The sequence below is a fragment of the Colius striatus genome, chromosome 2 (assembly GCF_028858725.1).
Source record: "Colius striatus isolate bColStr4 chromosome 2, bColStr4.1.hap1, whole genome shotgun sequence".
NCBI lineage: Eukaryota > Metazoa > Chordata > Aves > Coliiformes > Coliidae > Colius > Colius striatus.
Genome location: NC_084760.1, coordinates 60,691,377 through 60,708,403, shown reverse-complemented (window position 1 = coordinate 60,708,403; position 17,027 = coordinate 60,691,377). Strand labels below are relative to the sequence as shown.

The 17,027-nt window shown below is 37.0% G+C and overlaps 1 protein-coding gene across 3 annotated transcripts in view; it reads right to left on the bottom strand.

Annotated features, from left to right (window-relative positions):
• EYA4 (EYA transcriptional coactivator and phosphatase 4) overlaps window positions 1-17,027 on the bottom strand; it is a 49,024-nt gene that overhangs the window by 16,394 nt on the left and 15,603 nt on the right. The window contains exons 5-10 of one of the 3 annotated variants that reach the window (XM_061990720.1): window positions 16,053-16,195; window positions 15,762-15,905; window positions 14,702-14,781; window positions 14,135-14,318; window positions 7,080-7,216; window positions 5,737-5,820 (exon numbers count right to left, since the gene is read on the bottom strand). In XM_061990720.1, the coding sequence (XP_061846704.1) occupies window positions 5,737-5,820; window positions 7,080-7,216; window positions 14,135-14,318; window positions 14,702-14,781; window positions 15,762-15,905; window positions 16,053-16,195 (772 nt within the window). Of the gene's footprint in view, window positions 1-5,736; window positions 5,821-7,079; window positions 7,223-14,134; window positions 14,319-14,701; window positions 14,782-15,761; window positions 15,906-16,052; window positions 16,196-17,027 lie in introns of all 3 variants that reach the window. The other 2 variants (XM_010197021.2, XM_010197022.2) reach the window with 2 other exon arrangements.

The window sequence follows — 17,027 nt, the reverse complement described above, 5'->3', positions numbered from 1 at the left end:
AGGTGGTAACACATTATTATTTATGTAAGTTATTCAATGGACTGATTCCAAGACTGGAATCTCAGACTTTTGATTCTCAGCCTCTTTTTTCCCCTTTTCCTGGGTAGAAGCAGACTTATATGTGGAAATTTGCTATAACATATTTCATTATAATCCAATTTATTTTTACAGAAACTACCAACTATGAATCACAATTTCCTGCCTTTCCTAGTATGGTTGAAAGACACTTATGTGACAAAGCTTTTATGATTTTCTTATTAATAGTATTTTTGTAATCGAATATGCCTGACTTTATTACCATTAAAATGAGATTTCCTATGTTCCTATTTTGACAAAGTCATGTGTCAGATGTCGCTAGGTACTATATGTAAAATAAAATAGGGTAAAGCTTAGCATGAAGTCAGCTAAGAAGAGTCACTGGAATTGAATTCTCAAGACATGAACAATTCTTCCTTTAATAAGACAGATATCATTGGTGTGCAAGAGTGTCAAGATCAGCTACAGCACTTCTGTATACCAAAATACAAATTATTTTAGTTATGTTAGCATGGAGGCACTAAACTGGAGCCAGACTGTCTGTGGACTTCTGTACCAGACTGGTCCATCCACTGGAATGCATCTGGGAGACTAGGTAAAAATATCCCGGGAGGACCAATATTTAAATGTTTTGACCAAGAGGAAAGCAACTGGAATAAAGCCCTTAAAGCTCAGTGTCCATTAGTGGAAGAAACCAAGTTAACATTGTCTTGGAAGGTCTTATTTCAGCACAACATGTTAAAAATCATTTACTTTCATGAAAAAATAATACAAACAAAGCAAACTATATTTTATAAAATCTCAGAAAACAAACAGATAAATAGACTGTCAGATTCATTATGACAGAAATTTGTGTTCATGAAGCCTTAAAAACAAGCAAGAAAATAAGCAAAATATATGGTGACAAAGTTTTTCTGTTTAACAACTGGACAATGAGAGAGTGAGCAATATAAAGCTTCTGAACCCATTCCAACAGTAATGTGGCTTCTAGATAACTTTCTGTCATTGACAATACTATCAAAAATATCCAAATATGATCATTAATTGTGGATTTGTTTTGATTTCACTTAGAAATCACATTCTCCCCCTTCTAAGGTCATAAGGGACTTTCTTTTTTAACCAATGGCACCTTGAGTCACGGCATTTATCTGGGCATCCTTGCCCGCTGGATTGACCTGGAAGAAATTCTTAGAGGCAGACAAAACTCCAGCTTAATTAGCCTTAAATCAGCAAGAATAACTGGAATGCAATGGAACGGAGAATACACACTGTTCACAGGGAATAAGAATGTATCTTATAAACTTTTAATGGATGATGACATCTCCCAACATATGTCCTGTCACATCAACAAAGCCTCACTTAAGAGCTTAGCATTGTAGAAAACTGTATCTGCCAACTGGGGCTCAGCTGCAAAAACTATCATCAGCCACACAAGTCATAATATATAACAGCTCAAATGCCAATGTTCATAATTTGCTGCTGCGGTAGATAATTAAAAATAGAAATGTACTAGGTTTATGCTGGATGAAGCAAATGAGGAACAACAAGAAGCACTCTTACTGCTGGGAAGCAGCACAGTTTCCCTCAAACCTAACAGAGGTGTAACGCAGTATAGTTTTTATTCTCTTTTTATGTTAGGTCTGACTAGCCCAATAAAATAACCACTACATCAAAAGTCAGTCAGAAACACCTATAGGTAGAAAACAGCCAGCCACAGAATAGTCTTCCGAGTGAAGTTTAATATTTTAAATATCAAAGTGATTAATTGAACAACATCTGGTCAATTCTCTCCTGCTCCAGTGGAGTTTAAAGCTATATTCTACTGGTGCCCGGATAAGAAGCAGCAATTTACCGTGTTTTAAATGAGATTCTACAGCTGCATTCAACAAGTTAAATCTTTCACCAAATTCCTAATTATTGAAATGGTTATTATAACAACCCAATATTTTTCTGAAATAAAATAATTACCACACCATGCAAAGTGCTGGGCAAGTGTATACCAAGGAGAATGTCCATTCTCAACTTCAGAAATCCTCAGGTATACATCCAAAATCTGTTGATTCCCTCAGTGTCTAACACTTCCAAGTCCATCTTCCTACATCCTTCTAGAGAGCATGGAACAAAAACTCTTTATGGAGTCTGTCAATTCTTCTCCATCAGCTACCAAACATGGTTATTAAGATGAGTTGTATTCTCTTCCTCCGCTGAGGAATCAGTGTGTATTCTCTGTTCCATTGCATTCCAGTTGTTCTTGCTGATTTAAGGCTGATTAAGCTGGAGTTTTGTCTACCTCTGAGCACTCTCTTGACAAATACATGATCCAGGCCTTCTCACATAACCTCTGCCAACAAATGCCCCCGTTGCTTATGGGGTGTTGGTTTGCCTATCCTTTTTCTCTTCTACTCCAACTACTTGTTAAACTGTAGATATCTTTTGAAAGAGAAACTCTTTGTCTCCTGGTATTGCTGCAGCTCTGAAGTGCTCTTGTATTCCTATACTAGTCCTTCCACCCAGCCATAACAGTGTGGCTCATCCACTTCCACATGCTCTACCTTTCCTCACTGCATTCTCTGCACAGCATGAATTGCAGCAGAGCACAGAGATTAAAAGATTAATTTCTAAATGTTTTGCTTTTGCCTGGTTACTGTGGGAAATGGGGTAAAGAGTCATCAGAAAAAGCAAATTAAAGTTTCCATGTCAAGGAGTAGATGGGAAAGAACTGGAGGTGAATATCCTTGCCTGTCTGTACATTTACACCAGCTCTAAAAACAGCACTTCACTCCTTGAAAGTACAAATGAGCACACAGTATAAGATGCCTCCTTTTAAAGCATGTTCAACTTAAAGACTCACTAATCTCATTTAGAATATTTAAATATAGGGGAAGGAGAAAATGCTGCTTTTCCTGTGAGGTAGGGTTGTTTTTTTTTTTTTTTTTGGTTTCTTATTTGGGATTAATCTGATTATATTAAACAAAATGGACTCACAAAATACATATGGGAGAACAGAGTGTGCACAGATGAGCATCTGTGTGACATTATATGCCTTTACTTTTTAAAATCAGACAGCAAATAACTGCAATTAAATAATTCAATATCACCATTATTTTACATTACCCTGAATTTCTTTTTATTGTGAAGCAACAAATTTACTACACTTTTCCAGGATAAACAGCTTTCTCAACACTTTTGAAAGACCTATATGCTGATGAGACTTCTGCTGAGAACCTCACAATTCATGGAGTGTTTACTCTCACAGCAACCCAATTCTCATAACAATCCAGAGTTCAGTCTGGATTAAGACCTTGTTTAGATATGGAAATCATACACAGAAAAGAGAAGGGCAATATCTGCTGAAAAGGTCATGCACCAGTGACTGACTGAGGCCCAGCTGTGCTATCTTTCCCTTCTCCCAAGTCTAACCTCTTAGGCACTTAGGCTCAGACACATCCCATCTGAAGTTTAGGCAACACTTCAGTGACATGCAAAAGTTGACATCTACTCATGATAAATTCTCCCTGCATTCCCTTTCCTACTGCTCTAGCTTCCTTGCAGTCAACAATATATATTTGAGTTTCATTGGTAATCACTCACTACCTTCTCAACAACTTCTCTATAAATATGGCAAAGGTAGTCACTGCAGGAAGGAAAAAGTCTACTACTTTTATTTTACAGTGTCTGGAAATGAACAGAGTTTCCTGAACTTCTGTGGATGCCACCTAATGGTACCAAAGCCAAAAGATTTTACTTAAGAATTCCTCTCCTTTTGTTTCGTTGTTGTTTATGACATTTGTTTACTGTTTCTGATCTTAGCAGTACACCTACATTAGTTTGTCTTTGAAGTACCCCTGGCTTATACAAGCCAACTTTACTTGCTCTCAGTACTACTGGCTGTTAATATGCCATTACTGTTTCTAAGGACTCTGTAGGGACAGTCAATTTTAGCAGCAGATGTGTTCTTAAAGAACAGTGGTAGTGGGGTTTTTTTCAAATAGCCCTACTCATAACAAAGTGGGAAAACATGAGGAACTACATTTCTGTTGCTGTCTTCAGGACAGTTTTCAGTTATCCACAGATGTATGTGACCTATGAAATGTGCCCTGATTTTTAAAACTTTGTATTGAAATTGATTTAGACTTTACTGATATATTATGTGAGATAGCACATGAGATGTAAAACATCCTAAGGGCACAATTGAAAAAGGATGAAAGGAATGACTGCATTACGGGGACAATTCAGCCAGTTCTGTGGCAGTCCATGGGCTACACTCAAAGGGATATAATTGCTCATAAATGTTCATGTTCAGATAGGTTTCTGTCTTGTTTTAATAACTACAAGTTAGAAATAGTTCGGACAAAGTCACTGTTGTTAGAGTGTTTGAAAAGCAGCAGGAATTTTTGAAAGAGTACTGGAATGTGCACTGATTTGGCACTGTGAAGCTGCAAAACAAGCAAGGCTGTTTTTTACAAGACATGAATAACTACTCTTATCTTAGCATTCCAGAAATTCAGATTTTTGTCTTGGCGTATCAGTTTTCCTGTTAGCTTTCTCTTTTAATAATCACGAAAAGCTGTCTCAAAACACAGAGGACTGGCTCATCCATGGTTATAATCCACAGGTTCTGGTTGTGGACATTTCTAACCCACTAGCTGGAGAGGTGGGTGTGGAAAGCATTTCTCTGATATACTGTTTCCCACATCCTTTTCAGAACCATCTGATTCTGTCTGGGACAAAGAGGCAGGAACATTATCCTAAACAAGCCTTTCATCTGAGATAGTGTGGACATTGTTACCTTGTTAAAAAATAAATACCTTTGTATTAATTACACTTAAATGACACAACACCTAGAAAACCTACACCCATGTGTGGACATATCAACATTCTCCTTGTCCATTTTCTTCTCTTCCACACATTTGTGCTGATTTTTTGTTTTAGCCAGGGTTTTATCTCTGCTCCTTCCACCATTCTGTTCCTGCTGCTGTGCACTGGTCTTCCCAATAGTCCCTTCTTCCCTTGCCCAAGCATCCTTTCCTGGGCTCCCTTCACCAGCTCTGCTCACTCAGCAAGTGAGCTCATGCTCCTGCAGGCTGCAACTGCCTCTCTCTGCCTCTCTTGCTCTTCTTCCTGCCCTCCTGCTTGCTGCTCTGTGACCTGAACTCCTTTTGGATTTCATCAGAGCGGAGAGGATGCACACAACTGTCTGCTTGAGCATTAGTCACCCCAAAGCCAGCCAAAAGAACAAAAGATTCAATGGAAAATCCAGGGAGTCAAAGACTAACATCTGCAGCTGATGTTGAAACAAGTCAGTCATTCATTGTGATACATTAATTTCTCCATAAATTCACCCATTGCTCCAGTTTATTTCTTCCTCTATGCATCCAGACGCTGTCAGTTATTTCCACTTGCTCACTACATATATTATCTCCCTACAACACCTCTTCCAATGTAGCTCAGGAAACTCATCCTTGCTCCTCTATGAACTCTTATTTGCAGCATCTGCTTCAGCTCTGCCTCACATATTGTGCTTATGGCCTGTGTCTCATTTCTCTCCCTGACTTCTTTGCATGAACTCTCTGAAATGGGGTTTAGTGTACACTTTCCTTCTAACTTCACCCAAGCCACGATGAACATGGAACTTGAAAAACACATACGGCCAGATAGCTCTGTTACAGCGAGCGGGTGCAGAATTCATAGCTCACATACCTTGCCATACTTCTGTGCATAGGATCCTGTAAGCAGTGAGTGAAAAACTATGATTGTTTCATCCAAATCCCAAACAAATACACGCTGAAAAAAGAAGTGGAGATAATATTATTAAACAACATCAAAGTCCCACCACCATCCCACCCAGGGGGACTAAAAGTCATCTGAGTCCTAAACTTTAACCAAACTTTAAACTTTAACCAACTGAGCAGATTTGCTCTGAAATTCATCAGGAACAGTGTATTGTGCATGGTAAAACATCAGAAAAGGAGTAACTTTTGAACTCTTGTTTGCCTCTGAAAAGATTTTCTAAAAAGGCTTATAACACAGATTTTGGAAACAGGATCATAATAATTAACATAATCATTAACTTAAGGATAAATAGTACTCTCAGACATTTCTCTGGAAGTCTTACTGATTCAAGGTTCTTCTGTGCAGCTAAAATTAAATCTTGGGTAAAAGTGCTATATGCTCCATGCAATTTCACCTAGAACCTAAATAATATTGTAGGATAAAATGGATTATTCCAACTCAAAAGGAAAAAAAAAGGAGCTAAACTTTTTATATTAATAAAGGGTTCATTTTTCCTGGTAAACTATAAAAGAGATGGGAAACCTGAAATGTAAGAAGTGAAATCTTTTCACTGGAAAAGTTAAATGCATATACACACACACATACAGAGAGCACTTCCCTTCCTCTGACTCCTCCTGTCACTGCAAGGCAGTGCATTGCTAACACAGGAGTAATAAGACTCCTTATTAATAATTACTCTGTTGCTAAGAGGTCTCTTGTGTTTTAAATCATCGCCCCATATATTAGGCAGATATATTTCTTCACTAAAGCACTGATCTTGTACATACTTAAGTACAGCCATAACTTCAGTGATGTAAGCTGCCTCATTGAAATCCGCCGACATTACTTGTAAGCGCAAGGCCAAATCTCCGCCTAAGTATTTGAAAGCCTGTGGCCTGATGACCCTGTGCATTTACTCTGCATTCACAGATAAATGTAATTAAGCTGAGCAATATTTTTAAGATTTCTAATTTGAAAGCTAAATTTGACAATTTTGAATACAGAAGTATCAGAATTTTGTCATTCTATCACAAGAGAGACAATCTAAGAGCTAAAAACTGCAAGGCTGAATTGCATTTACTTTTCTGCCTTTGTCATAAACAAACATAATGTCTCACTGTACATTTATGTTAAAACTGCAACTGTTAGTGAGACTGAGCCCATGATGTTTTCTAAAATGCCTTAAGTTACTTTCAAGACTGTATTTTCAGAATTTACTTTTCATTGTAAGAAACTTCCACATTGTTATTCATCAATTACTGCAGGCATACCTCCAAGTCACTGTCCGGAGGCGGTGATGGATTATTCTTCCGCCCTCTACCCCGGGACTTTGACCCAGAACTCCTACATGTTCTCTCATCAAGATCTTTGATTGGCGTGGAGGGGCTCTGCACTGTGTCAAACTCCCCTGTAGAGTCAACCATTCATGGCAAAATTAGTGAGGAATTTTAAAATAAGAAACTTTTTTTCCTTTTTTTCTTCTCATAGCTAGATACGTTTGTATGCAAAGTAAAGCACAAGATGCCTCTAAAAAAGCTGAAAAAAAAAGAATGAAAACAGGGTTTGTCTTATGTAGACAGAATCTGCAGATATCACATACACTTCTAACTTTACCAAGGAAACGTTATAAGCTTTCACAGAGTAAGAGAAAGATTAAAATGACACATATGCATGTGCTGGCAAATACACAAATATACATGAGTACATGCAAAATATTGACACATCCAAGGAGGACGTATTTTACAAGTCACACTAATGACTTCTCAAAACACGAAGTGCCTTTTATTTCAAGTAGTTAATTTTTCGTGTTTGGGGTTCACCAAGACTTATTTCCAAATCCTGTGCTACTTTTACCAGAACACCCTTTGGCATGCATCCATGCACCAGAAAAGCCAGTCAGCTTCCTGCTTCATCTTCTCCTCTCATGTCACCCACTCTAGTTGAGTTCACATGTTGCTTTTTTTCACCTTAACTCTGTCCATAAATTCACACATGAAAGTCATAATATTAAATGAAACATTCCAGTTACTACAAGAAAGAGGGTGAAGTCATACTTGTTATATTCTGATCATCTTACTCTAAATGTCAGCTATTATCTGCTGTCAGAGAGATGTGCTAGAAGGACCTGTGACCTAGCATGGCATAATTGCTCTTAACACCCAGGCCTATCCCTGATTTACCTGTTTAATCTACTTTGTCATTGCTGGTAACAAAGAGCTTTAGAAGTGATCAGAAACCAGTAGTAACATAAGACAGACAGACTGTATGGAACTTCCATTTACAAAGTACTTTCATGCCACAGTCCTTTAAATGGAAAACATCTTTTTCTTCATAACACACTACCTTCAGTGCCCTTTCAAAAGCTCTAGCAATAAATGCCATTTGGCTAGGTTCCCAAGTGTGAAATGGCATAAATTCTCCTCCATCATCTATCTGATTAGAAATTTGATTTTCCTCCACTAAGGAAGAAAAGGTTACAGATCAGATCCGACAGCTGCTATGGAGTCTGACTCAAGGGAGTCTTTGTGCTGCTTGTAATTGTGTGTTTCTGAGTCACTTTGGAAATATTTGTTAAAAGTCCTCCTGATGGCACATTTGCGGAATAAATTAACACTTGGTACAACATTTACCAATGATGCATCTGATTTTGAAATGGATTCTGAACAATACTGATTTTTACAAAGGAGCATCACTGAGGTCACCAAAATTCTCCAAGACACAGAGAAAGTGCCCAGCAGATTAAGGCGAGTGACTTTTTATGCTCTGATCAGAACATGCAAGACAATATCTAGAAAAAATATCTAATTTTGAGTCCCCAAATACAAGAGAAATATTAACAAACTGAAGCTAGTCCAGATGAAGACCACTAAGACAGTTCAGTGACTAAGCACATAGAAGGAATGGCTTCATGATTCTTCACAGAGGTACACAGAGAAAGGACAAGAAGCAGCAGACAGAAATCAGAACACTTCACTGTGAGAGTGGTCAGGCTCTGAGACAGGTGCCCAGATACTGTGTATTGTCTATCCATGTGGATACTCAAAACTCAGTTAGACACAGCCCTGGGCAATATGATCTAAGTTGGCTCATCCATAAGCGGGTTGGAGCAAAAGACCCACATTGATCCCTTTCAGTGTGATTGATTTAATGTTCCTGTGATCTTCCCAGAGCCATTCACCTCATTCTCCCTCCACAACAAAGAAGAAAGCAAAGTCTAGCAGGCCCTGAGAAGTAAAAACAGACTAAAGCCTAAATTAAGAGTCCATGTGTAAAGGAACACAATAGTTAAATTCTTAATGTCTTCCATCATTTATTTACACTTTAAAGTGAACCCCATACAGAAGATTATTAAAATAAATATACTGGGAAGATATATTTATATATCTTGACTAGAAAAATACTGTTGTGTTTCTTGGAAGAATAAGATTTAAGCCCATAATGTCACATTCCTGAATGGGAGCTCTAGACATTGTGAGGAAAGAATTCAAGATTCAAGGGAGTTAGTTCCCAAGTTAGAACATTTACCTGGAGAGAGGCATATCTAGCTTCCACTGCTTTCTTCAGGGCATGTTGGTTTATTTGACTGAATGAATAATATATAGCAAGTATAAAAACATATTTTAATGACCAAGAATCCACATCCTTGTACCACCTAGTAGAAGGTGATGAATCCTGAAATAAATCCATCTCTCTCACTTCCTGGGAAAGTACTCTAATTATTCTGCTATCATCTGGAAGACACAATTACTTTTCTCACTAACTAGGTGATAACTAGTTCAATGTCACAAAATCAATGTGCTTCTCTGCTTATGCTGAACAAAGTCAAAATTTCAGGCAGTAGCTAAGAAGAGATTTTCAAAATTGAGAATTTATTCCAGATATCATTTTAGGTAAGTCTGTCCTGATTTGGATAAGGATTGTATGCATTCTACAGTAGTTTCTTTTCAGCTAAAACTCTTATTTGCCAAGACACATCTATGAATAAAGTTCCTATGCTGTTTTCAGTTGTCCCTACAGAAGAGAGAGAGATCTTGTCAATTAATCAATTCTATTCCCAGTACAATGTCAATGTCATTAAGGACATTGTAGGCAGTGAAGCGATCAATGAGGTCACATTATCTTAGTTCTTTCTCCATAATAATGGCAAAACATACTTTGGTAAATGTACAAATGTACAAAAGGATGTTTCATAAACAGAATCCTCATGCAAAAAAAACTACATAGACTTCAAAAGAAGTTCTGAATATGCAAGAGTTTTGTATGAAAATATAATTCCCTGGATTTTTCTGATGGGGTGGCAAAATGTCCCAAAACAAAACTTCAGAAATGAAAAGACAAAAATTAAATCAGTGAAGAAGGTTTACATTCTTAGCACAGAAGGCTTCATATTTATAACATTTCAACATTTTATAACAAAATCAAGACTCATTTCTACAGTAATGTATTAAAACATCTGTTCTCAATGACTGTGTTTAATCTACCAAAAAAAAAAGCACTGTTCTAAATCTTCTCTGAAAGTATCTAACAACTGAAGTAAATAACTTACATTTTCATTTAACATTAGCCATTACTAGTTGCCCTGGACCTCTGCTTAGGTCAATGCTGTACATGATTGTGTAATTATCCATTAATCAGTACTGTGACTAATCACTGTACCTTGTAAGTTCTAGATATTTAAAGCCAACTTTATTTCATTACGCTAATCTCTAAATCAGAATGAGCAGCTGTCTCTTACTTGAACGCAAGGTATGCATCTATTTTAGAACTGCAGAAGTCAGTAGTGCATGTTTTTTTGAACAACTGTACGCTTAATTGCTCGATTTGCTTTTTACCAACAGTAGGCTAAAGGAGCAAATGTTTTTAAATGTTTCTAAAACAAGATCAATGCTGACAAAAGGAAAACTTATTAAAAATTCAGCCAGGTACTATAAAAGATTATGAGACATTCTAGTACCAAAGAGTACCGAAAACCTTATCCTCATGAAGAGTTTCTTCTGCAGCTTATATTAGTAATTTTTATTGCAATGTTTGAAATTTTTTAGCCTTTTCAATATCCAACACAAGCCTAATAAATATATCTCATAGCCTCTCCCACTGGAACTACGAGCAGCGTCAGAGATCCAATAAAACAAGAGGAAAATGTTAAAACCAGAACGCAGAGCAACCACTTTATCACAGATGTTCATACACATACTCATACACTGATTCATGTCCAGCATGAAGCCTTCCATACTGTAGAGACCTTGTAGCTCTAGTCAGAGGACAGGAAGCTACAGCACCATGGTTACAAAAGGAGGTAGTCTTTCATTTCCAGAACATAATTTCCCGCCTGTAGTTTTATGTGAACATCCATTTCTCCCTGTTAAAATACAGTTGTACCATTTAACCAAAAGAAATAGACCTTTGTGCTGATTCTCATAATGCCATCTGCCAGAGAAGCTGCGAAGGGTGATTCCCTGGGGGTACCAAATTAAGAGAGACTAAGCTCTTCTGCATCTCAGTGATCAGACTAGAGTTAATATCATACAATATCACCTTGCCTAACTCTCAACATATAACAGTGAGGTGCCTAAACATGAAGCTTTTACCCAGTCTTCTTACAGATCTGTGTCTTCTGCTAGAATTTTATCCACTTCAGATTAAATGAACTCATGTACTCATCAAATAGACTCAAATGTACTCACGTTCCAAGGCAGAATCCCTTAAGGATTTTCCTGATATCGCAACATAAGATGAAGTGACCCTGGAGATACCTTTTTGTCTCACAGATACTCTCTGCATTTTGAAAAATCTTAAGGTAGGGCAGGCACAATGCAAACACAGAAGTCCACGGGAAGGGTAAGGAGCTGAGCTTTACACAGAAGGTGGGGTGGATGAATTTTTTGAGTTCCTTCATACTCTCCTTATGGATTGACTTTTGATAAATACTCTTAGCAGAAGGAGCAGCCAGAAGAAGGCTTCAACATTACAAACCCTTTTTTTTTTTTTCCCCCCAGCTTGTAATGTATTATTGCTTGTTACGAGTAATTGAAATAGTAAAGTTTATTTCAATCTTCATCTTGTTCTCTTTACTTGGTCAATAAATAAAGCTGTAACTTATATTAACTCTTCATCTGATAGGGCTTTTTTAATGAAAACAAGAAATACTGTTATGTTGGAGAGTGCTAGAGGCTTTGATTAGTTACTTGAATTAATAGCTAGCAGAGATTGCAGAAGAGTGAAGTGCCTCACTGTGATTAATCTTAGGCTTTAGTTGGAGTAAGCCTTAAGGACCAAGCAATAAAGGACTGTTAGATGGCAAGTGAACATAGTGAGTGCTGAAGCTCTGTAGATCTACCGTATCTGAAGTGATCTCCAAGACATTGTACCTCACTGATGGGAATTTATTTTTACAGTGACACAGAAGTGCACAGGCATGTTATTTATCTGCAAAGTGGGTGTCACACTCTCAGCACAGGGTCGCATGATCAGTGCAACACTTCACAGAAATAAGGAGTGTGTGGGCAGATTTGGAAGTTCAGATGTACAACCTGCTTAACAGGAAAACAAGTTCATATCCTTAAACACACAACACACACACAAAAAATCCTTTCTGTTTCATAAATGTGAAGCCTTCAATATTTTTTCAACCTGTTCAATGTGAGATGTTTTTCTTTTGTCAGTGCTACTCAATGCTAAGGGAGTTTGTACTACACAGTAGATTTATACAGCATTTCTAGGAAACACGAGACATAATTTGGAAAACACTTGTCTGATTTTCTCAAATGGAAATATGGAGGAATGACAAAGGAATAAGGAGAAGCACACAGAACACAAAATTATCAAAACATCAGCTGTGAGTACTCTTCACACTCTCTTATGCAATTAAAATTCCAACATTTTTAGTAAATTTAGGAAGCTTATGTGAAGTATGAGGCCTTGCTTATACTTTTCTACAACAGTATTACCCTTCCTTGGTAAAAAGTCATTATTCTAATATACTAGTTTTCCTACTATACTTTTCAGTGGGATGTTGCATTTGTTAGGGTGAGAATCAGGAAGATTTCTGCAATGAGTTCCTTTTGTGACTAAAGACCATTTCCCCCCTATTCAGACTGTAATCCAACCCCCAGTTTACTAGTCTTTTTATAAATGTTCACAGTCTGTGGGTAAGGAAGACAATACCCATGCTGCATGAGTGAAGCCAGTGTCTCTGGAAGAGACTGGTACAGCAACAATGAACCAGACAGCTGGCAATTGATAACCTGTCCCATAGATGCTATGCACAGCCTTAGCAGGCTACTTAGGTTGTGAATATATGAGATAATACTGAGCTAGACCTTTAAGAACTTCCTATATGATAGAAACAATACAGGAAAGTGAGCTTGAAAAAGCAGGCTTTGTTCACTCTGTAAGGATATTACACTCATCTGACAGTGGTCGCAGATTCCAAAAGTAGACTTCCAAGATCTTCATAGCTCTGCATTATAGTATGAATCACTTCAAACACACAGTTTTAACTTTACTGTGGTCCCATTTATATTAAATGACACAAAATACATTGGTGAGATGTTCAGGAACTTAGTGTAGTAGCATTAAAAAAATATAGAAGCATAAAAGGGAGAAATCCACACTAATACTTGTGTTTACAGAACCACAGAATGCAGCAGGTAAGTGACTGTGTACTGGTTTATAACAATAATTAGAAAATCTGAAGAGCTGCCATTACCCAGAAGCAGTGCTCTAAGAATAGATCTGTACAACAAAAATCCTGTGTTGATGTCGATGTGCACAAGGGGGCAGAGTTGAGTAGGCAAACCGAGTCTCCTGAGAACTTTTTGCAACTTCAACTACTTCTAGGCTATTTTTTTTAGAGAGACTTGTGCTAATAACTGTTTGATCTATTCTTAGTTACCTAAATTAGTGAGATAGCAAGCACAGCATGAATGCATTTTAACAAAGCCCACATACTCTCACTAGTGTGACTGCAGCATAAATAAATGAAAAATATCTTGGTTTAAATTGTTTACAGCAATACTTCTGAACATATAGCTGGATACAGGAATTAATACTGACAGTAACAGGAGAGCTCATTGAATTTTGGTACTACAAGGTCCCTACCAGACTGTTGTTAAGGCTTAGTCTGCAAAGACCTTTATTTAACTAACAAACAAATTAGACAGATTCCCTAACTAAACAAACAAACAAACAAAAAGCTTAATTTGGTTGGTTTGCATGATAAAGTTTTCTGAAAGGCTTGAGCTTAAAATGTCAATATTCAAACGAGGTGGATACGGAAATCTTGTCTTTTTACAAGGACAGTATAAAATACAAAAATTGTTTTCACCTGAATGTAGATCTGTACCTGGTTGACTAGTCAGGCCAGGGAGAGAGTCTTGTAACTGGTACGTTGATGACGATGAAGAAGTGCCATCAGCTGTGTTGTTTGAGGTCATATATGCACCATATGTCGATGCTGAGTAATACTGTGCATATTGATTTTGGCCAAAAGCTGTGTATGATGGATAATCCTAAAACAGCAAAGGCAGCAGAGTACTTAATTAGGTAGGGTAACAAGTGATTTTTCCATGAAGCTCGTCTAAGTCTGCAACTGTGTGATTTTGCAAAAGTTCTAGGAGTCTACTTTTTTGTTCGGTTCTTTTTAAGGATTTTTTTTTTTTTTTTTTTGCTTTAGGGATATTTACTAAAAGGCTACAGGGATATCACTGAAGTATTTAAGTGCCAAATGATGTGACTAGGCTTCCACTGGGATTTTGATTGCTTTCCATGGAAATAGCATTGAACCACAGTAGTTCTAATTCAACGTTAAAGGCCTAAATTAAAATAACCTGCTATAATTGAAGTTACACAAATCCTTTTGAAATTCACAGACCAAACATTTTAATATTCATACCTGTTGTGAACTACTGAAGTTTGTAGAATTTGAAACAGAATTATTTGCATAAATAGTGGATGATGGTGTAAAACTAGAACCTAAAATTAAAAAATACAATTAACAGTGAGAACTTGCTTACAGATGAATATGAAATTATAAATACAGTATTTCACATTAAGATATAGATGAATTGGAAGAACAAACAACTTTTATTTTCTATTTAAAGAATAAATTGTTAAAATAAAACTTTAAAAGACATGAATTTCTACTTCCACACATACAGGCATACGTTCCTCTTCACAATGCGCAAGGAAAGTATTAGTAGGAATTCATTACACCACTTAAGAATGTATTTTTCAATTTATTGTAGTGTCTCACCTCTCCACAAATAGTGCTGTTCTCTTTTGCCTTAAGTTCTAATACTTTAGTGTATGTTCACTTTTGAAACAAAAAAAAAATTCCAAGAATACTTTAAGATCCAGGTGTTCCTAATCAATCTGTAATGAGACATGTCCTTGTTTTCAACATGTCACATGTAGTTTGTTAATAGTTAAAAGATTAACCATTATATAAAAAGCTTAAAAAGTATTACAAGAAAACAGATTATCAATGATCAAATGGTAATAAGTGAATTAATAATTGAATAGTAAATGGATGAATAAACATGAATTATAAGAAATTATAAGAAGTTATGTTCATACAAAAAGAAACAAGTTTGAAATGATACTATACTCAGAAACACAAAAACAATGGAAAGTGACTTGTGTAATTTAATAAAGACAACAAATCCTTCCTGTTCTGACATGTGATTTCATCCTGTGAAAAAATGAAGGTGCAAACCAAGACTGCATTGCATGAACATATCAAAAATTACAGATGACCCAAATGAATACATGTATGTACATCACTACTGGAAGAAAACCACTTTGCTTTAAACTGTAGAGATATATAGCTGACAATGATAACTGGATTTGCTAGAGTTTACAAAAATGATTGGAAGGTACATTAAACTATGAGGGAAGCAGGGGCCATTGGCACTGGTGGGACAGGATGAGCCCTGACAGTGGTGGCTACTCACCTGGCATCTGGTAAGAGTAGGGTGTTTGGCCTGGCTGTGGGGTGGAAAATCCTGGGCTGTAACTGAGGCACCCGCTCTGCAGTGGTGATTGGGTCTGTGAGAGCCCACTTTCCGTCTTGATGCCTGGCAACATTACACCCAAATCTGTATAAGAAATTAATTTTTGACTGATTCTTTAAAATATTTTCTTACAGTTGGGAAAAGAAAACAAAGTAGAAAAGAATGCAAAAATCATTCATGTCAGCATTGCTCAAACTTCTAGGTAAGGTGAAGTAATAAGAGGTCAAATACCGTAAGTGGGTAAGCTGTATGGCTGTCCGGTCTGTGAGTAGGCTGTATAGACTGCTGGTTGCTGCATTCCTGAATACTGGGTTTGTCCGGCATAGGCAGACATTGTTTGAGCTGCTGGTGTAGAAAGAATGTGTGGATAGGGCCTAAATATCAGGAAAAATAGCATTACTGTGGCAACAAATACTTTGTATGTTGATTCAAGCAATAAAGTAAAGAAAAAGGTCTAAAGATGTCCAAAGGCAGTTCATTATTCTGCCAACTGTTCCTCCTCTGGGATTTATTCCACCCCCCATTGAAACAGGCTGAAAACCACTCCATCTCACATTCCCTAGGGCATGGTGAATATTTTATGCTGTCCCATCACTAAAATTTATTTCTCAAGCTACTGTGTCCAGCTCTAGGTGGACTGTGCTGCAGCTACATGGATTTATATGGATTTGACCTCTTTCAGGCAAGATAAGCACACTTAAATCAGAAAAGCCCCCATGGTTTTTTTTGTTTTTTTTTTTTAAATCCAGGGGAGGGAAACTCGAACCAGAAGAATAAAGAAAATACAGAGGTAAACATTAAAGCTATTACATTATGCCCACTGCGTATGGTTCTGCTTCAACAGACATCTAGTCTTTGGCTTCAATGGGAGGTGGACTGTGTCCACTGAGAGCAGCATGAAAAATATTGATGGCAATACTTTGGTAACCAGATGGGCTTTAAATGTTTGGAAAACATTGGCTAGGGAAATAGAATGGAAATAAAAATGGTCTTTCATTTATGAATACTGACTGGGATTTTATAGAGAGATTGAATAAAATCAAGTTTAAAATTTTGCCCTCTAGAGTTGCAAAAACACACAGGGAAACATTTGTCTTGGATTGTTTTGTAAGTCAAATAAGACTTTATGGACCAAGAGTTGAATAAACAGTCTCTGCAGAATTACGCTAACTGAAACCTGGCCATTAAAAGCCATGACTAAATTTC